This window comes from Mustela lutreola, chromosome 1, assembly GCF_030435805.1.
Source record: "Mustela lutreola isolate mMusLut2 chromosome 1, mMusLut2.pri, whole genome shotgun sequence".
NCBI lineage: Eukaryota > Metazoa > Chordata > Mammalia > Carnivora > Mustelidae > Mustela > Mustela lutreola.
The window spans coordinates 57647842-57673565 of record NC_081290.1 but is presented as its reverse complement, the minus strand read 5'-3'; the positions used below and the strand labels follow the sequence as shown (position 1 = coordinate 57673565).

Here is a 25724-nt window from a genome sequence, read left to right as displayed (position 1 = left end):
TCTAAAAGCTGAACAGATGTAAAATTCACCATTTGTAATAATAACAAAAGAAAATAATTCAAGGTAAAGATTAAAAATATGAAACTGTCCAATGTCTGTACAGTTGTGGGAAGTCTGCCACTCTTATTCACAACTAAGAGGATTTTGCTGCACTTTGAGAAATTTTTAAATTATTCGAATATCCAGAAACCTGTCCTAAGTGTTAGTTTAATAAGGTTTTCATACGAGGAAATAACCTAGAGCATATCATTGTATTTGACCTGTATTTGTTTCAGTGAAGCTACCTGGTATGTGTCAGACCTTAATGAGTAAGATAATTCTTTGTGTCTTGTTTTAACAGACCTGTTCTTTCCCTATGAGATTTTACTTATCAAACAGTAATCGTCTCTCTATTTAACTTGAAATAATGTTTGCATGTTTTTCAAGCCAATAATATTTATGATTTGGTATACTATCAGTCCTTTAGTATCTACACAACGTTAGGTAAAATTTTAAAACTCACACTAAATTGATTGCTCTGGTCAGCGTGCTACTTAAATTTATTAATTTCTTTTGGCTAAAATATCTGTTTCATATATTTTGTCAGTAAGGATATTAGACATGTTTTCGGTTTTCATGTTTATCTTAGAGTACTTGGTACTTTTAAATATTAAATCTTTAACTTATAAATATGGGGGTTTTTTAATGAAGTATTAAAACTAATTTCTAATGTGTATTATTGTACTTTTTTAAGATGAAATAACTGCTAGCTTCAGAAGATTTGGGCCTTTGGTAGTAGATTGGCCTCATAAAGCAGAAAGCAAGTCCTATTTTCCACCAAAAGGTAAGATTTTTTATTGTTAATATTTTCTAGGGAATCAGTTTTATGAGAGCAAATAAGACAATGCCAATTACTTTGTGTTTTCTTTTAGAATTGTATATCATCACACCTTTCTATAAAAACTAAGAGAGTAATTTGTGAAGGCTGGTAACATGCATCAAGTGACAAGAATGGATCTGAGGGCTATCATAGTTTCACTTTAACCCAGTCAGGAGCCATTAGACACTAGCTGTTCTTTCTCTGTAATGGTTTGACAGTGATTTCAAACACTCAAATCAATGAATGTTTTGAGGTTTTGTTTTCAGTTTGAAGCATCCTTCTAAGTAACTTGGGTACCAACATGTAAAAAAAGTGTCCCTCTATGCAATGAAATTAAGAACTATTTGAAGTGAGAGAAAAATATAAATGCATGAATAGTATAGAATATTGCCAGACTTACATAAGTGTTCCAAACAATAACAGATAACAGCAGAGCAATATTTACTTTGTGGGTTAATTTAGCTAGAGGAGAAAGTGACTGGTCCAAACCCCATTATATAGAGAGATCAGATGTGAAGAAGATACCTAGTTGTGCTAGTAACTCACTGCTAGGATACCCCCTATGGCTTGTCACCATATCACAAGAATAACAAATCACTATCATTCATCTGACCAAAAGCAAGGCCACCATTAGTGGGGAGAAGAGGTAAGTTCCCCTTGCCCACAATGAGCAGGGGAGGTGAGTGGAGAGAATTAAACGTGAGTCCAGTCAGGTTGCTAATGGCAGATTCTCTGAAGGGAATAAAAAGGGGAAGGTTTAAAAGCTAAAGCTTTTCTTTGAACATCATTGAAATAAAATTTTAGTAAAACAAAAACCCTGTTATTCTCATGGCTGAGCAAATTTTCAAACCTGGAAAAAAGACTCCAGTAGATCTATTTAATGGTCTGATTTGGGCTCTGGGAAAGGAAACATGTTAGAATAGTTATTGGTATACAAAAACTAATTAAAGATTTCTGGTAATGAATTATATGGGATATCTCACTTATTTTCACTGAGAATTCTAGTACCTCCATTACTAGTTCATGTAGATTTTAGAGAAATGGAATAACCCAGTGGTTTCTGTTTTATACCTTTAGATCTTAGATTTATGGACTCAAGAACATCTTTTGAGCAGGGATTCTGAATCCCAGATCTCTATGAAAGTCTGATTAAAGCTATGGACCTTTCTTCATGTACTCTAAATTTTCGCCCAAATTTGGAGTTTACTGGTCTTGGACGTCCTGATACTTAGTTTAGAGAGAAAATAAGCTCCATATAGATATAGACATTCATTTGTTCATCTGAGTTTTAATCTGTTGCTGAGCTTTAATTTGTTCCTGAGTTTTAAACTGAGTTTTAATCTGTTTTCTATTGCTTCACTCTCTTAGCCTCTTGTAAAGTTTTTGAATGTTCAGTAAAAATGTCAATTAGTTTCTAATATTCCTGCCTAAGTTACCAGTATCCTGGTCCACTTCAGGAATGTGACTAGTCAGTCCATACCTCTGCCTCTCTCCAGTTTTTCTCCCACAGTATAGCCAGAGTAATCTCTCTGAAAACTCATCTGATACTGCTATCTCTTGACCATCTGCTTAAAACCCTTCAGTGGTTTCTTTCAGTTAGAATAAAGGTAAAAATGGGTTTGCCCTGCCCAACCTCCCCACCTCTCTGGTTTCTTCTGCCTCTATTACTTCTTGTTCACTTCTGGTTCCAAAAACCGGCTTTGCTCTCTCCTGCCTAGGGCTCTTATTGTATGGTATTCTCACTGGCCCTAAGGCCCTTCTGATGTGTCTTCATCCACATACCCTCATTTGTCTCGGTTCAAACATTGGTTGCTCACAGGATACTTTCAGGATGCCCCTAATGGTTCACATACTCCTACTGTAGGCTCTCCTGGCACTGTTCCACTCTCTCATAGCCCTTGTCACAGCTACAATGTTACATTTTTACAACTCTATAAATCCCTGATGATTTTGCTAAAATCCAGTTCTTCCCATAGTCTGTAATACTCTGCATTTACTCATCTTTGTACTCTTGGTAATGCACAGAATAATAACTGACTAACACATGATAAAAACACCTATAAATACTATAGAATAGAAGCTCCTTTTACCTGAAGTAGGTGGGAAAGGTTCACTGAGAAGTTCTGAACGAAATCTGAAGGTATTGTGTAATCCAGATAGACATTAAGGAGTCAAACAGAGTTCCAGAGAGGAACTGAAATACAGTTTTAGGAAGGAATGAGAATTGGTTTGTGTGGAGACAGGTACACATTTTTTTGCCTGAGCCTCTTGTTCATGTAACAGGATGATGGACTCTAAGCCTAGAAAGATGTGTTGGCACAAATTTAATCAAACAGAATAGTTGCTATCTTTGTTGCTGTTGTTGTTGTCATTGTGGTTTTTGTGGTGATGTTTAGTTTATTTTCCCAAACTGAAAACAAAGCAAAAAGACCTGAATAAAGCGGTACCGGCAAATCGTAGTTTGGGGTACAATCATAGTTAATTGTCATTGCCAAAGACCAGTGTTTCCAAACCTTGTCCTTTTAAGCAGTTTTGACATTGTTGTAATTCATCTTCCATGGTTTGGAAACACTGATGCACAAAGCATCCAGTTAGTGAAGCTCCCTTGTAATTAAGGCAGCGACATGAGCCCTTGGAGATGGAGCCACATGTGTACATATGTTTCTTTTACAGTGAATGAGGTTCACCCTATGTGAGTATTAGTTTGCTGTACAGTATGTTTTTGGTAAAAGTATTTTAATATTTAATGGTTTGCCTTAGCTAGATCGTAATTTACCTGCCATGTTGCTTAATTAGTTTTGTGATACAAACATTTCTTACCTAATAATTACACAAATCATTAATAGTAGGAATATTGAATGTAGAGGTGCCTGGGTGGCTCAATTAGTTAAGCGTCTGCCTTTGCCTCAGGTCATGATCTCAGGATCCTGGGATGCAAGCCCTGTGTCAGGCTCCCTGCTCAGTGGGAGCCTGCTTATCCCTCCCACCAACACCACCCTCATGCGCTCTCTCTCTCTTTTTCTCTCAAAATCTTAAAAAAAAAAAAAAAAAGTATTGAATGTAAAGTATCACTTTAAAACTAACCAAAATTAAAACATTAATATCAAAAATTAATATCACAAATAACATTAAATTTACTGAATTTAAAATATTTTGTAAATTGGTCTTATATCCTCTGTTATTACAAAAGAGTTACAACTCGCAAATCTTTAACTTGTGTCAAAATTAAAGCCTTCACTTAAAACAAGTTTTCATTTTTTTATTTTTTCAAGCATATTTAAATTATTTCTAGCAGTTGGAAATGTCTGCAATGTGTTTTTTTAATCTTGCATAATCATACCTTAGAAAGTTTCTGTTGCATAGGTTGATTTGATGGCTTATTTATGCAATCAGGAATTATAATTTTAAAATGAAGCACTTTTGTGTCACATCAGACCTTTGTGGCAATTACAGCCAGTGTTGGCAATAAAGCTATGTGTTTTGATTTTTGTGTAAAACATGATCTCACATTTACCATTTTCTAATGGAATAGATAGATGTGCATGGCCTGCTTGATGACTTCTTCATATTAGAACCAGATTACAGTTCTCTAGGTTTGTTTGCATAGAAATCTCATCAAAGAAAGAGGTGTTTTGGGGTCAGTTAATTATCAGCTTCTAGGAATAATCATGTAATGGTGAACTTCCAGTATAAATTTTGATACCTTCTTTTTATACTGAAGTCTGTTCTGCTTGAAGAATGACAATCTGTTATCACAAAGAGAGGAGGAAGGGCGTATCTCCCAAAGGTACAGGCATCTAATAAGCAAGAGTTTGAGTCCAAAGTCCAAACATAGTCTCCAGACTACTTGAAGTGTTCCACGGTTTATCCCAGTAGAGAGTTTGATTTTAAGGTCCTGACCCATGCTGGAGGACCCATTTTGCTCCAGTCTTCTTAAGGTAGTTTTCTTAGTACAAATTTGAAGTTGACATGCTGACTTGTAGTTATTTCCCCTTCCTTAGGGAAATTCTTGCGCCTTTCCAAGTGTGTTCTAGCCCAAACTGTGCACCAAACATGTCTTACCCTGGGGGCCTCTTTAGAAACCTTCTAATATAATCGAGGGGTTAGTCCTGCCAAGTTCTTGAAGAAGACAGTATCTTGGGAGACCTTGGGGGCTCTCCTGGGTTTGAAATTACTCCACCAACTGCTTGCTTATGTGACTGACTTGGGGCAAGTCATTAACTGCTGGATACCTGAGGTTTTTCTTCTATAAAATGGGAATAATGTCTTAGAGACTTGCTGTGGGAATCAAATGAAATAATTTATGTAAAGCTTTTTAGCACAGCACTGGATAGAAAGCACTCTATATAAGATAGCTAATTAATGAGTATCTGTTTTTGTGTGTATTCCATAGGATATTGTGCTCTCCTATAGAAAGTCTAATAATTCTGGTTCTCTCTGATAGTTAATTTTTTTTTCTTTTACAAAAGCATGTGTTTTCTAAATAGTATTGAAATTTGGGCTGAAATCACTTCCTTTGCAATATTGCCTCATTTTTAATGGTTATTACAGGCTATGCATTCCTTCTCTTTCAAGAAGAGAGCTCAGTTCAAGCACTAATTGATGCTTGTATTGAAGAAGATGGAAAACTCTATCTGTGTGTTTCCAGTCCCACCATTAAGGACAAACCAGTAAGTAAATACTGTATGTGAACCTTAGGCTACAAATGCGAGTTTTCCAAAAACTGGTTTGAAGTAATTAATGATAAAAAAGTTAAAATACCATGTTAAGAGTTCAGTTTTTAAAAATCCCAATAACTTATAGTATCTAGCTTAAAAAATAATGTATTATCAAATCCAGCTATACAAAATTTTGAAAAATAAAAGGACTACTGTTAACCGGCACAAAGTAGCATTAGCTGTCAAGAGAATAAGACCAATTACAGTGATATGATTTTCTTCCTAGGTTCAGATCCGTCCTTGGAACTTAAGTGATAGTGATTTTGTGATGGATGGTTCTCAGCCTTTGGATCCTCGAAAAACAATTTTTGTTGGGGGTGTTCCTAGGCCATTAAGGGCTGGTAAGTAGAATGTTAACAAATGTTGCTTCTTTAAAATAAAAATTAAATATGAATGAATTCAGTAAACTTTTCAGAGCTGTTATGTACTGTTGGGTGGGCAAAGGGCAGATTGTTTATGCTCCAAGAGTTGTTTCCTACAGAATTCTGAGAAGTATTCTTAAAATTGTCAAGTAAGTGGAGAAGTAGACACTCATCTATCAATATTAATAATAAACTTCAAGCAGACTCTATAAGAAGGATCCAAATACTTCTGACTTCTAAAAAGAATTTGGGGTCTGTTTATTTTATGTTGGTTGACTCTGATATTTGAAGAAGCACGTTTTGTTTTTTTAAATAGTGCTTTGATAAGTAATAAACTGTTCATCAATAACAAGAAACTAGAGATTTACCAGAAATGTTATCCAGGAACATAATTACAGACCTGTATGCCCTCTGTACAAGCATGCTTTATGATTCCCTGTGCCCTGTGAAGTGTGTTAGTGCTTTCCACCACTGAGAACATCCTTTTCCAGTCAGTATAGGACAAAACGTTAAAAGAACCATTCACATGTATAAATACTTACAGAATATAACTGCTACAAAGAAAGACTACAGAGAGTAGAAGAACATCACGGGAATGTGGTGTAGTCTAATATTTAGAAATCCTTGCATTTGAGCTGACACAACAGAAGGAATAGAGTTGAGGTGGCAGGAGGGTTGTGAGGAGCGTGTTTTCAGACAAAGGGAAGAGCATATTCAAAGATCTTTAGTGGAGGGAAGCAGAGGGCATTGGAGGAACTGAAAGAAATCCAGAGTGGCTGACTAAGGGTATAAGAAGTGAGGAGAGAGACACAAAAAGGCATAGAAAAAGTGAATAGGGGTCAGACCATATAAATCTGTCTGATAAGCTAATTCAGTATTTATCCTCAGAGCAAGGGGAAACCAATGAAGAGTTTTAGATAACTGTAGCTAATGACATATTTTGGAGGCAGCTGGGTTGAGGAGATATAATGTGACCCTTTTAGGAGCCCATTCTTGCAGGGCAGGAGAAAGGTAACATGAGCTTAGATTGGGGGTAGCAGTGGTGAGAGAGAAAGGAAAAACATGTCCCAGACAATTTATGAGGTAACCTCAAAAGCTGAACCTCAGCTTTCAGTCTTAAGCCACTATGTAGATAGTCACACCTTCTACTGTGATAAAGAACACTGGAGAAGAGAAATTGTGGTCTTGATTTTGAAAGCAACTTTGTGGTACCATTTTGAGCTCCGAAGTAGAAATTTTAGTTATGCCATTTATATCTGATATCTAAGAATTACTCTTGCTACTGTTCTGAGAGGCCTTGCTACTGTTTCGACAGTAAATCAGAAACAAAGAGTTAAGGCTATTGCCGCAATCCAGATGAAAAATAATGAGAGTTTGGAACAGGATGTTAGTTGATGGAGGTGAGGAGATTGGATTTTAGATAGGTCTAGAAAATCAGGTTCATAGGATTGCATGTGTAGTGGGGAAAACAGAAAATAGAAAGGATTGAAGCCAAGAATCTTAGGAACTTTATCTTTTCTATTGCTTACCAGCTGAGTTAACAAAAACTCACTGGAGCAGATTTAATGGGATGTTGGAAGATCAGGAGTGTCATTTCAAACTAGGTGGTGAAGGTCTATTAAATGTCAGTATGAGTTGTCCAGGACAACAACTCCAGTTAACCATCTCCTGGTGGTTGCATCAATGACTTCGATGTCCAGAGAAGAGGCCGAGGCTGGAGACAGGAATTTAGGACATGAAGACAGATAGATGGTATTTAAGCCATGACATGGGATAAAGTCACCATAGCCCACAAGTGTAAAGAGAAATCTACGACTGAAACTTAGAGTACTCTGACATCGAAAAGTCAAGGAGTTGAAGAGGAACCAGCAAGGAAGACTAAGGAATTGTGAAGTCGGATGAAAATTAGTAGAAAAATGTTTCCGAAAGCCAGATGCAGAAAGTAGACGTTAACGTATGTTCCCGTACTGCTTCCAGGTAGATTGACCATTGTACTTGACAGTGGCATGATCAATTAACATGGAGTTAACAAGGGATGAAAGTCTAGTTATAAAGGTTGAACAAGGAATGGGAAGAGAAGGATGAGGTAGTAGAAGAAAAAAAATTTAACAATTTGGCTTTAAAGGAAGAATATAGAAATTAAGCAGTCACTGAGAGGGAGAAAAGCAGAATTAAGAGCTTCGTTTTGGGTTTTTTGTTTTGTTTTGTTTTTTTAAGATTGGGAATGATCCTTTGTAGAGGGAAAAACTGATGATAAAGGAGAGAGGAGAATTGCCAAGTAATTCTGTAGTGAGAGCATATTGGGTCCAATATGCAGGTGAAAGGATTGTATTTAGAAAACAGCATAAAACTATTTATCCTAATGACTTTCCTTTTTTAAAAAAGTTATCTAAAAACTGTTGATTTACTGTGTTCTCTCACATTTGATGTGAATTTCTTTTCCTTTTCAAGTGGAACTTGCTATGATCATGGACCGACTGTATGGTGGAGTTTGTTATGCAGGAATTGATACAGATCCTGAGCTAAAATACCCGAAAGGTGCTGGTCGAGTTGCTTTCTCCAATCAGCAGAGCTATATTGCTGCCATCAGTGCTCGGTTTGTTCAGCTTCAGCATGGGGATATTGATAAACGCGTAAGTTGCATATTGGGAAAGCATTTAACATCCTATAATAAGGTGCTGATCCAGAGCTTACTACCCTACCAAGTTGACAATATAATTCACTCTATTTTTTTTATACATCTTTAAATCTTAGAGTTAAAGAGTATTATATCAAAATACCACTGAAATGTAAAATTATTGAACATACTTTGAACTTTTTTTAAAAGATTTTATTTATTTATTTGTCAGAGAGAGAGGAGCAGGCAGAGGGAGAGGCAGGTTCCCCACTGAGCAAAGAGCCCAATGGCATTCCCCATACTTTGAACTTCAGATACAGTATACAAAATTTAAATGTCATTGTAAAAGCACATCAGGTTGTGGAGTTTTTGGTGGTTGTTGTTGTTTATTTAAAAATCCACCAATAAGGTCTTAACACCTTTCTAACCATAGAAGCAGGGCTTCTTTTAAGAGTTGTACCCTGGGTGTACCTGGGTGGCTCAGACCATTAAGTATCTGCCTTTAGCTTAGGTCATGATCCCAGGGTCCTGGGATTGAGCCCCTCATCAGGCTCCCTGCTCAGCGGGAGCCTGTACCCTGGAGCCAGCATGCCCAGGATGCTATGTCCACCATGTGCTCTGTAATCCTCAAGAAATTAACCTTCAGTATGCCTCTTTTTCCCCATTTATCAAATGGAAAGCAATAATAGTATCTTTTTCACAATTATTTTGAGGATTAAATGAATTCTCATATGTAGAAGTATTTAAAGTTTGGCACTGTTATTTAAGTGTTTTTTATCTTTTATCATTAAATTTAAAATAAAAATACACTGTATATTTCCCTAAGTATACAAAATGATAAATATACAAAAAAAAATTAAACACACAAAATAATTATCCTAAACTTTAAAACATTTACTCTTCAGTTGCATTGTATAGGTAATCACAGTAAAAATTTTTAGGAAGTCCTATGAATATTTGTTAACTAAAAGCCACCCCACTGAATAATTCCTAGTACTGATTACCATTGAAAATAGGGAAAAGGAGTGACCCAAACTCAGTTGTTCAATCGCAAATCTATTTCATACTAAAATTTGCTCATAGTGCATATATATACAGCTGAGCAATATTTTAAAATAATCATGTTTGCATTGTATTACAGATGAGATATGCTAAGAATTAGAGGTAATTTAACTTTTTGTATATCCAAATTAAAAGATATAACTTGAGTATTTTTTTTTCCCCAGTGTAACAGTTTCTTGAAGTTTCTTCTCTGAGGCTGTTTGTATATATTAAAAGACTATTTTGGAGGCAGTGGAGCTGGTTTAGAAGTATGGATTGACTAATTGTGGACTCTAAAAGTAGTCATTAGTTTAATTACCAAGCCATCCCATATAGAAAACAAAAAAAAGTACAGCATAGGTTCAGTTCATACAAGCAGAGTGATTTTTTTTTGCATTGTTACTTAAACTTTTGCAACACACACAATCTCACCATCTACGTGGAAGGTGTCTGCTTTAATTACACCATGCAGGAAAATTTGTTGAACTGGAGTTCCTGTAATCCAGTGGTTTTCACCCTCAGCTGCAGAATAAAGTCACCTGGGAATTTAGAAAAATCTTGACGGCTGGGTTCCCCCATCCTCCGACCCCAAAGATTTTGTTACAACTGTTCAGGGGCAGCCGAAATTTGTAAAGCTTCCAGGCGATTCTAATGTGCATCCATGATTGAGACCATGTATCTAGTCTAACCCTGACTTTTGCAAAGAAATGGTCTAGTCAACTGAGGAGATTACCTACATTGTATATAATTATAGTTATTTAGCATGTAGGAGCACAGGGAAAACATCCTTGCAGTGTCCTGCCTCATTCTTGTTTCCAAAATGATAGTAAAGGACCAGTTATTTCAGGCAGAATATGGATTCCTAAAGAGCAATTCAGATTCACAGCAAGTGAATTCAGAAACACATGCATGCCTTCTTAGAAAGGCATCACAGTGCCTGAGAGAAAAGTTTAATTTTTAAGATATGAGCTGCTTAAGGTATATTTTGAACTATTTCTGAAATAATTTGAGAGCTATCTGGCTGGTTCAGTTGAGAATGTGACTCTTGATCTTGGGGTTATGAGTTCGAACCCCATGTTGGGTGTAGAGATTACTTAAAAATAAAATCTTTAAAAAAAAAAAAGAAAGAAAGAAAATTAAAGAATTTGAGCTTGCTCACACGCACACACACACACACAATTGATCTTTATACCTTTCATGTCTCTAGTATGAATATAGATATTAAACCATAACAACTGATTAATTTTAAATTTATAACTGATAACCCAGAGATTTGGGAAGGATTGAAATTGTTCACTCAACTTGATCTTTTGGCTCATGAGCTCTTTGAGGTTTAATTCCTATCTCCCCAAAAGCTGGGAAACACCATCACCACAAAAGTGTAATTCATTGTAATTTTGTATGTTACTCCATGAGTAATAATACTCACTGTGCCTTCTGGTACTTACTGAAGGGAGTTGTGTTGAAGTTCAAGTTGGATAATTAAGTATGAATTATTTCATTAGTTGTGAATCCAGGTGGCAGAGTATTCCAGATAGGTTCTCTGAAGTGAAATTAGGGAGGGGCATCATAATGGAAAGTAAGAATAGGCACAGAATTGATGAAACTCCCAACACCTTTTCACACATGCAAGAGCTCGTTTTTAGAGGTTATTAATCAGAAATAATCAGAATACTCTCTCTAAAATCATAAGTTTCAAATCCAGTTTACTATCTTTAAAGTCTGTGATTTTGAAGGTAATTAGATTAGCTTCATAAAATAATATCTAGAAGTTTGAAATACAAATAATTGAAATCATTGCATTTTGAAATTTAATTCAGCAGTTTTACATTCAGTAACTCCTAAGCACCAAGTATTTTATGAGGTATTATGGAAATGAAGTAAACCACACAGACACTCTTTAATTACAGTAGAGACAAGAGGTATAATCAAGAAAACATATGTAAATGTACCACATTTATTCAGATAGTTTCTACTTTGTGCTAGATATTCTGCTAGATCCTCTTACTAAGTACGTATTGAACAGACACTTTCCCTGTGCTCATTTTGATTATCATCTAGTAAAATGAAATTCAGAATTCTCATGGCACTTTGAGATATTCTTTGGTAATTTCTTTGATTTAGTTATTATATATTATTATAACAATATTATGTAGTTATAGCTATGTGTGTGTGTGTATAGTTAGTTTTAGTTACATAATATTATAATGAAGATAATGAATCAGAAATAGACTGACAATCAAGATAGGATCCATAATAGAAAAAAATTTAAAAATAAAGATTGAGCATAAAAATTTTAGACCAAGTGTCAAAGATCTTTTAAAAAAATCAATGGATCGGGAGGGAGACAAACCATAAGTGACTCTTAATCACACAAAACAAACTGAGGGTTGCTGGGGGGAGGGGGTTTGGGAGAAGGGGGTGGGATTATGGACATTGGGGAGGGTATGTGCTTTGGTGAGTGCTGTGAAGTGTGTATACCTGGCGATTCACAGACCTGTACCCCTGGGGATAAAAATATATGTTTATAAAAAATAAAAAATTAAAAAAAAAATAAGATAAAAAAAATCAATGGAAAAAAGGTTAAAAATCCTTAACTGGCAAAGAGGATTCACTTCAAAAAAAAAAAAAAAACCTCCATTGGGAAAATACTCAAAAGATACAGACTATTCAGAAAAGCAAAATGTTAAATGTACATAGAATGCTTTTCCAGCCCTAATCAGTGAAATGCAAATATAAACAACAACTTAATTTCATTACCTTTCTATCAGATGTTTGTTTTATAGTCCTTTTCATCACCTTTTAGGTTTTTCCCTATTCGTTGTTGCTCTTGTGAAAAATAATGCTTCAGAAAATACCCTTATATGTGCATTTTCTGCACACATGCAAGTGTTAATACATTCAGAATAGAAATTGTTGGCTTGTTATTTGTTTACCTTTGGCAAACACTTCTTTATCTCTAACCAAACCCTTTAAACATTCAGTTTTCTCTCTTCTTAGGAAAGCCTGAAGTCTTAGGCTGCCTGGCACATTAAGTCAGACAAAGGTAGTAGCCCTCCATTCATAGTTATTATTAGTAGGCAGTGCTGGTTTAGAGTCTCTGCTGTGTACCAAGCACTGCCTTAAACGCTTTTACCTGCATAATCTAATCCTCACAGCGCTGTGAAGCGATTCTAGGATTCTTCTCAATTTACAAACCTGGAAAATGAGGTTTAAATTAGCCCTCAAAGCTGACCGTGGTCTGAGGTCTTCTGAGTCAGGCCTTCTCAGTGGGCCTCTTTGACTTTGTATCTCATAAATTCACAGAAGTCTAGATAAGCCTTTAATAAGATTATCCACAATTCTGGTATGTGCGCACCAAGTAGTTACAAGCAGGTACATAATCAGTGGTTGTTGGGGGTTGGGCCATCTCTCAGGTGCTACTGGAATGAAGGGGAAAAGGTGTAAAAACCATTTGTCTTCCATGCCCTTCTCTTTTTTTACTCATAATCACCCTGCCTCCAAAATATTAACACACAGGTGTTTTAAAGATGTTACTCCAGGGAAGGTAAAGGTAAAATGTTTTACAAATCAGTTACATGTATAGTTTTTAAAAGTATTTTCTGCCATTGAAAAATACAGTAAATACCGCTCAGTTTATAGTCCTTGAAAGAAAATATATCAAAATAAAAAAAATTACCAAACTAAAACTAAGTGCTCGTTTAATCACATGATCACTTATGAACATGAAACATCTTAGAAAAAGATGATTAGTGCCAGAAGAGAATGACTTTGTTGTTGGGTTTTGTTTTTGCTTTTGTTTTTGTTTTTTAACCTACTACATGGTAAAGCTATTTCGCTGGGAAACTGCCTACTTTCTCGGTGTTTAATGCTGGTTTTTCCTCAAGAACACCCTGAACATTTTAAATTTACGAAAATGATTTCTGAAGCAGACTTAATGGGAGACTTTTTTCTTCTCTCTTTCCAGGTGGAGGTAAAGCCATATGTGCTAGATGACCAGATGTGTGATGAATGCCAGGGCGCACGCTGTGGTGGAAAATTTGCTCCCTTTTTCTGTGCCAATGTCACTTGCCTGCAGTATTACTGTGAGTTTTGTTGGGCAAATATCCACTCTCGTGCAGGACGTGAGTTCCATAAGCCATTGGTAAAGGAAGGTGCTGATCGCCCACGTCAGATCCACTTCCGCTGGAACTAAGAATAGCACACCGGCCTCTGTAACAAGGAAGGAAAGGGTGCATGTGGCTTACTGTGTCTGAAGACGCGACATGCGGAAGAAATAAGTGCATTCTTCTGCTTTCACCCCAGCTACCAATACATGCATCTTTATCAGCAGCCAAAACACTACAAGCCTCTTGTTTTTCACCAAAACCCTACATCTCAGGCTTACTAATTTTTGTGATATTTTCATGTTAAAATAAAATGTTTTTTTGTATTTTCTCCAAGTTATTTTTATATGTAAAGTTAAAATTAGATATGAGAATGTTTTGCGTAGGGGCAAACAGTCTGCTGCTATATAGTGGGTGAAGCGTGCACTTATTTCTAAACGTGGGTTTTTAACTTCAAGATCTGCCCCAGTAATTTACCAAAGGTAGCAAAATAATAGTGAAGATGGAATATGTCTGCTACAAATGCTTATTTTTATTGTTGCTATTTTCAGTGTATACATAAACTAAAAATTAGGGTTGATTTTTTTGCTCTCCATTTTGACTTGCAAGAAATAATACCTCAAGATAATCTGATTTATTAGCTATTTTTAAACATTTTTAATCACAAGCTGTATTAGCTTTGCTGCTATATAGGTGTTATGTGTAAATGCCACCTATTAATACGGGATTGAAAACGTTAGAGACACACTGCATTGCAGATAAAATGCAGGCAGCACAATATGGCCTAAACTGCCATAGTTTTAGAATGTGAAAAAAAATGCATGTTTACTTACCTGTATACACCTTATGCATGCACTAGAATTATTAACTAACAAGAGGTGAGGTATTGCAAATGTTCAAAAAAGCTCTCTTGAATCTAGGTAGCATGAACAAATTATAAAATTTGTTTAAAAAAAGCAAACTTGCATGCATTATTGTGACTTCAAGTTAAAAAATTTGTCCTACATGTGTACAATATGCAAATTAGTTTTAGATTAGAGAGTGCAGCCATTTTGTGATCTGGTCAGTAGTGGAATTCGATTTTATGCAGACTGGATGTAATATTTGTAATCCCTGTGCAATTTTGTGATGTGCGGTTCTAATTAATGTGCAGTGATATAGTATAGATAAAAGATGGAGTAAAAGAAAAATACTAGAATTTTAAAGAAGGTTGATTTTAGCCCCTTTGATAGTTCACGGTTAAGACATCCTTTATAAACCAAAGATGGCCAGCACACTGCTAACCAGTCACCAAGTGTAAGACCCACAGGAAACCCATATCTAAACAAACGAACTTTATAGAAGAATGCAAAACTTTAATAAACCTAAGTAAAGTCAAAATGGAGATGGGGAAATATACAGATGGCTAGTTGCATAAAATTCAATTTTCCCTTAAAGACAATGGTGAAATCTGGCTTAAACTTGCTTATGTGTTTGACCTATGTATATTGGGGTCTTCTGTCTAAACTGGGGTCACTGTTGCATGGAACATTGTTATTAACGGTTAAGAATTGCTTTTTTTTTTTTTTTTTTTTTAGATTTTGATGAAGGAATTTTGGTAATGACTTTGCTTGCAGTTTTTTCGAGAAAGTAGCATGGAAACATGCAATAGTTAATGAGTTTCTCTTGGTACTGAACACTATTAGAATATCATTCGTGATATTTTTTCTCTTTAGAGCATTTTTAATGCAACTAGCCCTTATATTTTAGTGTAAAAGTTACTCTGCAATCAAAGCAAAGCACCCAACAATGGTAGATGTTTTTTAAAAATGCAGAACTAAGGTTCTTGATTCTAAAGAGAGAAAATTACAAGGGTGTTGCCTTATAGCAACCCCTTGGGACAATCCTTCACGTGAGCAAAGTGTTGATCTTAATATTGGTTGTCTCTGGTGTGCTTTTTTGTACTGTAAAAATATGTGGTTCATGTCTAACTCTGCTGTTTTATTGTGGTTGTGGTTCAAGTTTTTAATGTTTAAAGTTGATGCTGTTTTCAGAAGAGCTTTTTACTAATTTATTTGTCGATGTTCCCTATTTGTTACTTAACCATGATCCTCCAGATTTTTGGAGTATTCTTTTCTAACCTTAACCCTGCCAACCTTGATCCATTTGACATTTGTTATGCACTATTTTTATATCTCTGTGAGAGATTTTTCCAACAGTCAGCTATTTTATGGCACACTTTTTTTGACTGATGACATCTCCTTTGCTATACCTCAATTTTTGGAATTTAGAAAAGAAATCAGTAGTTTTGCAATGTTAATTATTTAGATATTTAATTTCGCAGATTTTTTAACTTTATTTTCATAATTTCTGCTTAATGTTTAAAATTGAAGAGCCTTTTCATGTATTAAATAATGAACACTAAAATAAATTATATGATGAAAATAATTGGAGATGTTGAAAATCACTTTCCCTTCTTAAACAGAAATAAATATTGGGAATGAAGGGAAATGAAACAGAACCCCCTTTTTGCCATGGGTAAAAATGGCAGAAATGTATGGTTTGCTTTACCTTCATTTCTGTTATAGTTAAAGCTTGTCAGTCTAATCTTTTGTTCCCTCCCCACCTCACCCCTACCTCTTTTTCTTTCTTTTTTTTTTTTGGCCTTTTATGTACTACATTCTTATTTCCTAACTGTTGAACACTGTATTGGAGTTTTTTTTTTTTTTTTTTAATTTACAGATCATATTTATTTTACTATTTTTGTAGAAAATTATTAATTTTGATTGTATTTTTGTATTTTCAAAGCTTCTTCACTTGTGTTCCCTAAATGTTCATATTGCTGCCCAAAAGTATGACTGTGGAGGAAAAAAAAAAAACTTTAAAAATCCACACTTTTTGTTAAGAAGGAAACATTTAGCATTTATATATTTGTGTATGGAAAACACTTGATATTTATCCCTGTTGCATCTGGCTGCACAGAGCCTCTCCTCAAAGATGCTACAAAACTTGAATATAACACATTTTGGAAGGCTGACTAACCTCGATTCTGTGTTGTGATGTGCAATACTGTTTCTAATGTTTGTATAAAAAAAAATAACAGTGTAAACCTTTTTAATGCAAATTTATTTTTTTCATTGCATATTTTGCAGATTTTATCCACAGTGTCATTTTTTACTGTCAGAAAAGATACCCCTTTTGTCATTGCAACTATTTTTTAAATCCAGAAATCTTTGTACTGATGTAAATGATTGTAGTTATTTTGGATAGTGTTTTGCTAACAAAAGGAGAGACTTTTTTCATGCATATTTCTATTTTGTTTTTTTGGGTTTTATTTTATTTTAATAGTAGTAAAATACTTGGAATAATTTTTCATATTCTTGTCATTAATATTATTTTGTATTTTTATGTGGAAATATATAATTTTATGACACTAATTGCTAAAGTTTATTTTATGTTGAATTATTTTTGGAGCTGAAATCTTTGTAATATTAAAGCAACTAGTTTCTAATTCCCAGTTTCTGTATAGAATCGCACAAGTGGTTTATGGAGTGTTTGGATTGTAATTATAAATGGTTCTTTGATATGCAAATTAATATTTTCAGTTGATTTTATTTTATATTCCTAATGGGGTGTTAAAGCCTTTTTTTATTTTTTTCTAAATAAAAAGAGAACCCATGCTTTTATGGACACTAGGTAAACGCCTTCAGCTTAAATTTTTTCGTTAAAATATTTTAGTTTATTTTATTGTTATCTTCCAGATGTCTAAATCTCCAGTCTGTCTGTTGTACTGGTAATTTAACTCTGTAATGGAATAGTTTGCTGCCAACTATTTATATTAAGTAATTTTTAAATATTTGTAATATTGTTGACTGACTAATAAACTATTAAGTTATTGGCATAGTTGTGGAATCTTATTCTTCAGATCTACAAGAATACTCATTGATGCCTCTAAACTCTTATTGAGGGAGCATTGTGACATGAATATGTCATGCAGACCAGGGCCCCCTGTAGATCAGTGTCAGGACTGAAAGGAAACTGGCAGGGACCAGTAGCCCAGTATTTCTCAGTATTTTGGTGCCAAACATACCTAGCATCAGTTGTCCTCCCCACCTTCACCCTTATCCCTGACATATATTCCATAGAAATTCTAGTGTGGTGTTGCAGTCATCCCCGATAATCAGTGTTTATCATATGTAAACTGATGCTGCATTCAAACAATGAAACCCTTTTACTGATTTGCTCTAAGTGCAGTTTCCAGGATGCTTCTTCAGACACCCTCTGGTGGAAGTCACTTGTCATTTTTCTACTTATTTTCAGCACAGCCTATCATTTCTTCAATGGCCACATTATTGACAAAAAAGGAGAAGAGGTACAGGATAAGTTCTTCATCCTACTGATGGCTAAAACAGCTCTCCTTTATACTTTAACAAAGCCAGAATTCTTAAACTTGTGTGCATTGGGGGGGGGGGGGTGTTCCTTTTTTTAGAAAGTATTTTTAAAATCACTGATTGCAGTCAATTTTTCTCCTTTACCTTTGCAGACATAGGTATCCCAGAGAGGGGAAAACTTATCTCCCATATTCTATAAGACATCACAGAAACTCATTAAATGGGCTAATCTTGACATTAGCAGCACCTCAGAGCCTGTCACTGTCACCCATGTCCTCCAAGCAAATTATGCATCTCCGCATGCCTGCATCTTGACATATGCTACCATTTTTCTATTTGGAAACTCACTTCCTTTTTGCCCAATAAATCTTCCATAACAAAAATGAAGAGCCTCTTCTGCATTCTGGCCTTTTAAGACATAGGAATCTCTCATTGTCTTCACTCCCCAGCCACTGACATAAAGATTATTTATCTTCCTGTGCCCCTCATCCCCTTGTTATTTAAGAAAAGAATAAAATTTGAATGCCTACCAAGTGTTGTACACTAACAATGCTGGATCTTTGGTTGCCAGGCCATTTTGTAGCCCTTGAGGTAAAAAATCAGGCTAATTCAAATTCAGTGTAATATAAAGCAGACCATAGTAAATATGTATCTAGGGCAAGGGGAAAGACTGCTGAAGCAATTTCATGTCTTTGAAATGATTTTACTTAAGAATTTCTCATAAGAGTTAGCACTTGGAATTTTTGTATGAACAAAGAATTAAAAGAACTCATACCTGAGCAATCACAAACCATTTCTCAGAAAATTACTTGGAAGATCTTTTCCACCAAAAAGAAGAAATAACAGCAAAATATCCCAGCAACAGGAAGACATATTGATACTGTAATTTATAACATATATTTGGTGTTTGTTCTATTTCTGGCACAGAGCTCCTAAAAATCCTTGGAATTTCCTAGGTGATAAGAGTGATAAAGAGGTCTTGATTTTCATAACAAACCCTTCAGTCACACCTGAGTTGGTTAAGGAGGTGACTTTTGGGAAACACCCAAGGGTTGGGAAACAACCATGTGATTGGAGGGTAGAACTTTTCAGTTCCACCTGTTCCACCACCTCTGGGAAGGAGCCTGAGGCTGGAGATTGAATAGATCACCAGTGGCCAGTGAGTTAATCGGTCACACCAAGTCCTATGAAACTTCCATAAAAACCTAGAAGGACAGGGTTCAGGGAACTGCCAGCATGGTGACCATGTGGCGTCCCCTAATTTGGGGACAGTAGCTCAGTTCAGAAGTGGCATGGCAGCTCTACACCCTTTCCCTATATCTTGCCCTATGCATCCCTTCCATCTCTATAGGTTATAACCTTTTATAATAAATCCATAATTAGTCAAACCCAGGGAGGAGTTTGTTGGACCTCCAGTCTATCTATAGCCAGTCAGAAGCACAGGTGACAGCCTGGACTTTGATGTCTGAAATGAGAGGAGGTGGGCAGTCTTGTCCAGCTCAATCCTTAATCTCTGGCATCTGATGCTATCTCCAAGTAGATAGTGTTTGAATTGGGTTAAACTGTAGGACATCCCTCAGGAGTCAGAGAATTGCTTGGTGGTGTGTTAGAAAAGTGTAGAATAGGTGTCAAAATTGTAACATGGGATAGCAGATGCTGTTGTGGGTAAAGATACCAGTCTAATTTTTAGCTAGGAAATAAAATGTGGCCAAAAAGCTTACCACAACTCAAAATTAAGTCTGAATAGTAGAGACATGTTTTAAAAGTATCAAGATCATACTAAAAGTTAAGGTATTTAACCAAAACACAGAAAAACCTGGATGAACATTTGAAATGATGACAAAGGTCTTGTTTAGAGTGGAGGAGGATAGATGTTGATTAACTTATTGTAAATAGGAAATTATTTCTCAAATGGCAATAGATAATACAAATATATTTTTAAAAGTAAAATATATAGGGGTCCCTGGGTGGCTCAGTGGGTTAAGCCTTTGCCTTTGCCTTCAGCTCAGGTCGTGATCTCAGGGTCCTGGGATCAAGCCCCACATCGGGCTCTCCGCTCAGCAGGGAGCCGGCTTCCCCTTCACTCTCTCTCTGCCTGCCTTTCTGCCTGCTTGTGATCTCTGTCTGTCAAATAAGTAAATAAAATCTTTGAAAAAAAAAAAAGTCAAATATATAAATCATGAAAACAATAACATATTGCCCCCATACTTTTTTACCCCAATACTCTCCTGAGAGGCAAACACTTTAAACTCCAGGTATTAATCCTTTACAGTATTATGTTATTTACCTCCTTAGATCTAAGTAGCTACCTTTCAGTTTAAAGCTTTGTTGACCTCCTTAGGTAGATGATAATAAGTTAATTAATTAGTTCATCAAAAATAAATAATAAATAAATAAATGACTTTGTTGATGTCCTGAAATGTACATTATTTTGTTTCCAAGCACACATTCTTCATGTTCCTAACACATACACTCAAACCATACTGTTCATTTTGTGAATAATTTGTCACATTGATGTTTATTACTTGGTCAATTTTCTGTAGGTTTCATACCTCACAAGAAGGTTAATTTTTAAACAGGGAAGAAAGCACTGCTTGCTTCATAGAAAGGATCACAGGAAGAAAGGCAAAAACAGAAAGTGAGTTTCCATGGTAACTGAATTCCAGATCTATAGGATTTTTTTTTTTAAATCCTTATGAAATGTAATGTACACATAGAAAATGAGTTAAGCATTAATTGGCACTATGAATAATTTTAAAACTTATTGTCAGGAAGATAGAAAATTGTTGAAAGCAGGGACTCAGGTATTTGTACATTCTTGTTCATCACAGCATTATTCACAGTAGCAAAAGAGTGGAAACAACCCAAATGTCCGCTGTTAGATGAATGGGTAAACAAAATGTGGTAGATACATACAGGGGGGTATCATTCAGCCTGAAAAGGCAGGAGATTCTTAAATGTGCTACATACAATATGAATGAATCTTGAAGTCAGTATGCTAATTGAAATAACCCTTTGCAAAGGACAGACTTTATGATTTCATCAGGTGAGGTACTCAGAGTAATCAAATTCACAAAGACAGGAGTAGAATGAATGAATGATTGCCAAGCGCTAAGGATAGAGGGAAATGGGAGTTACTGTTCATTGAGTACAGACGGTCAGCTGGGAACAACAAAGAAAGTTCTACAGATGGATAATGGTGATGGTTGCACAGCAGTGTGGACTTATTTAATGCCACTGAACTGTACACTTAAAAATGGTTAAGATGGTACATTTTGTGTTATGTATATTTTACTACAATTAAAGAAAAAATTGAAAGAAAATTGAAAGTATCCAGAAACCCTTCTGTGTCTTCTCAGGCATAACCATCCTTCCCATCCTCTCTGACGTAAACCCTTTCCAAGCTTTCATATTTCTGCTTAGTCTTACCATCCAAGCATGAGTGCCAACACAGTATTGTTTTTAAACTATTAATAAAGGGACTCGTAACTACGTATTTATGTATGTGCTTTTGCTCTACATTATTTTGTATAAAATATACCTGTGTTGTCTGTAGCTGCCATTTTCAGTCAGATCATTATTCATTTATTTATTAATTAATTTCATTTCATTTTTAGAGAGGGAGGGGAAAGTCAGAGGAAGAGGAAAGAGAGAGAACCTTAAGCAGACACCACTCCCAGCGTGGAGCCCAACACAGGGCTCCATCTCACAACCCTGAGATCATAACCTGAGCTGAAGTTGAGTCAAAGAGGCTCAACTGAGTAAGCCATCCAGGCAACCCCATTGTTAGGCAGTATTTTATGGTATAAATATGTAACATTGTTGACTGGCATTTAGATTAATGTTTTGGATATTGTGAAAGGTGCTACTGTAAATACTACAATACTTCCTTGGGTGCAAGTGCGCCCATTTCAAGAGACTATTACCCAAGAGTGGATTTCTTGGGTCATAGGGTATGCAAGCTTCCACATACTAAATAATGCTGTTTTCTAAAGTGGTTATACCAGTTTATACACTCACTAGAAATTTATGTAAGCTCTGATTATCCACATTCTAGTCTAGACTTTTATTTTATTGCCAATCTTGGGGTAGTTTTCTCTTCCCGGATTACTGATAGGATTGAACACATTTACTATTTAAGTGATTATTGGCCATTGAGATGTCTTCTTTTCTGAAGTGCTCTTAAGTTTCTCACCTATTTTTCTATTTTTTTTCCAACTGATTTGTAGGAGCATAATTCTGGACATGAGCCCTTTGTCAGTGGAATGTCTTGAATATATCCTCTTATTTCCATGGTTGACCTTTTCACTCTGTAATAAATAGATGTTCTTAATTTCTATGTAGTCTAATGTGGTCACTGTTTTCAATGTGCCCTTACCCTAAAATCAGGTTGATATTCTTCTACACAGTCTTCCAAAAACTTTATATGTTGATCCTTTCACATCTGGAGTTGTGTGTGCACAAACCCTGTGTAGTGAGATATCATTGTGAGCTAAATAAAATGATTTGGGGTCTCTCTAGAGATGTCTTCAGAGTCCTTATCACAGAGTTTGCGCTGTCCTCAGTGCTGGGAAATCCATTTGAAAATGCCTCAAAAAGACAATATTTGTCATGCTCTTTTTTTTTTTTTTTTTTTTTTTTTTTTTTAGTTTTTAGAAACAATACATGTTTGTTATAAGATATTACAACATAGGAGTATCTCTAACAAAGTAGTCCCCTTTTATTCCCTGCCTACCTAACAATCATTCCCCAGAGGTAATTGCTGCTAACATTTGATGTGTACATTTCTAGACCTTTATCCTATGCACAAGTAAACCTATATGGAACCCCAATGTCAGCAGGGGGCCTCCTTCCCATTTCCTCCATTTGTGTTGTTTCAAAGTCAAACACATAGCAACCAGGGTGCACTACTGAGCTCAGCCACTGGTTTCCATAAGAAATCCCCTTAGCATAAGGATTTCTGGATTAATGTGGACTTTACTAACAATTTTGGGGTTGAGAAGATATATTGTACCATATGCTATTTTGTTGGCCCCCTTCCACCTGGTCAGGAGCTAATTTCCTTGTACCTCATTTTTCTCTAGCATGGTGACCTCTTCTTTTCTCTCATGACACTTATGACACTATATGATGATATGCCTAATACATATTGATGCATTTAATGCTTATCACCCCTCAAGACCAGGTATGAGCAAGCTGCAGCTCATGGACCAAAACCAGCCCACTGTCTATTTTCACAAAGTTTTGCTCGAACACAGGCACGTATTGTCTATGGCTACTGTCACGCAACAACAGTAGAGTTGAATAGTTGCAACAGAGACCACATGGCCACACACTATTTAGGCCTTCACAAAAACAGTGCACCAATCCCTGTTCTAGACTATGGGCAACATATATTTTTATCATTTATAACCAGCATCCAGTACCAATTTCCAGCCCATTCAAAGGTACCTGCCACTGAGAATTACCTGCACTTATGAATTTCAAGGATTAAAATATCTCCTTTAGTCCTTTTATTATTATTGTCAGTCATATGAAATACTTGATTTAACCAATGGTAGGAACCATTCAACAAATGTATTGAAAAGCTCATTATTCTTGGTGCACTTGAGAAATTTCATGTACAGCACATCCCCAAAGGCCAAATCCAACTGGTCCTATGTATGTCTTTTCTTGACCCTCAATCTTATAAAGAAAGGTGTATTGATATACAAGGGAATTTCACTAAGTGCCATCTCCTGTTAAGTATCAGTATAAAACATTATTTTTATTTGAATGAAACAACTGGTTAGTATTAATCTTGGCATTGTGAATATTTCTAACCCCCTCTATCAGATGACAAACCATTCACTACCTACTATTCTTGAGAAATACACACTCCTTCAGACACGATGTCATGCAAGAGCCATGCTGTTGTCAGGTTTGGTTTGCAGATAGCCCAGGAAGGTAGAACATTTGAGATCACACTGCTACATTCTGTTACAAGATTGCCTATACTTTCCCTTCCCATCTTTTGTACATTAATATTTTATCTCTTCCCCTAATGATAAATTTTCCCAGTAAACATTAGTTTGTATTATTTTCTATTTTTTCTCTCTTATAAAGGTATTATACAGTTCACAAGTTTTCAAAGTACAGCTTGATGAATTTTGATAATTGTATATAATTGTGATTACCATTACAATAATGACACAGAAGATTTTCCCTGCTCTAAAATGTTCCTTTAAGTCATTAAACTTGTCTTACTCGCTCTGCCTTATCTCTGACCTCTAGCAACCACTGTTCTACTTTCTATGACCACAGTTTTTCCTTTGCTAGAATTTCATGTCTTTGGAAGCATACAGTACATAATAGTCTGCACTTGACTCTTTCACTTAGAATTAGGTTATTGAGATTGATCCATGTTACTGCATATGTCATTCTCCTTTTATTGTACCCCTGGGGATAAAAATATATGTTTATAAAAAATAAAAAAATAAAAAAAAAAAGAAAAAGAAATGGGCAGAGGACATGAACAGACATTTCTGCAAAGAAGACATCCAGATGGCCAACAGATACATGAATAAGTGCTCCACATCACTCGGCATCAGGGAAATACAAATCAAAACCACAATGAGATATCACCTCACACCAGTCAGAATGGCTAAAATCAACAAGTCAGGAAATGACAGATGCTGGCGAGGATGCGGAGAAAAGGGAACCCTCCTACACTGTTGGTGGGAATGCAAGCTGGTGCAACCACTCTGGAAAACAGCATGGAGGTTCCTCAAAATGTTGAAAATAGAACTGCCCTATGACCCAGCAATTGTACTACTGGGTATTTACCCTAAAGATACAAACGTAGTGATCCGAAGGGGCACGTGCACCCGAATGTTTATAGCAGCATGTGCACAATAGCCAAACTATGGAAAGAACCTAGATGTCCATCAACAGATGAATGGATCAAGAAGATGTGGTATATATACACAATGGAATACTATGCAGCCATCAAAAGAAATGAAATCTTGCCATTTGCGACAACATGGATGGAACTGGAGCGTATCATGCTTAGCGAAATAAGTCAAGCAGAGAAAGACAACTATCATATGATCTCCCTGATATGAGGAAGTGGTGATGCAACATGGGGGCTTAAGTTATTCTTAAGGAGAAGAATAAATGAAACAAGATGGGATTAGGAGGGAGACAAACCATAAGTGACTCTTAATCTCACAAAACTGAGGGTTGCTGGGGGGAGGGGGGTTGGGAGAAGGGGGGTGGGGTTATGGACATTGGGGAGGGTATGTGCTTTGATGAGTGCTGTGAAGTGTGTAAACCTGGTGATTCACAGACCTGTACCCCTGGGGATAAAAATATATGTTTATAAAAAATAAATTAAAAAATAAATAAAGGGTCTATTTTTGGACTTTCACTCTGATCCATTGATTTATATGTCTGTCCTCATGTCAGTACCACACAGCCGATTGTTGTTCAGCTTGCATTTTCAAAAGTACAACTTCTAAAACTACTTCTTACTTAACTGCTTTAGATTCTATAGTAGCCCTCGATCTACCTGAACACTTTCATCTCTTCAGTCTTTCAGAAGACAGAACAGGCCAGAGAATGTGTTATCTGAAAGTGTGGAAGGAAGGGACACGACACGTCAAATGTCAGT

At 35.8% G+C, this 25724-nt stretch overlaps 1 protein-coding gene across 10 annotated transcripts in view; it reads left to right on the top strand.

Moving 5' to 3' along the window:
• Positions 1 to 17585, top strand: part of CPEB2 (cytoplasmic polyadenylation element binding protein 2) — a 71100-nt gene extending 53515 nt beyond the window's left edge. For all 10 annotated transcript variants that reach the window (XM_059165210.1, XM_059165227.1, XM_059165220.1 and 7 more), the window contains 5 exons: positions 734 to 823; positions 5411 to 5529; positions 5804 to 5918; positions 8391 to 8572; positions 13565 to 17585. In XM_059165210.1, coding sequence (XP_059021193.1) covers positions 734 to 823; positions 5411 to 5529; positions 5804 to 5918; positions 8391 to 8572; positions 13565 to 13792 — 734 coding nt within the window. In that variant the 3' untranslated portion in view covers positions 13793 to 17585. The remainder of the gene's footprint in view (positions 1 to 733; positions 824 to 5410; positions 5530 to 5803; positions 5919 to 8390; positions 8573 to 13564) is intronic.
• The last annotated feature ends 8139 nt before the right edge of the window (positions 17586 to 25724 follow it).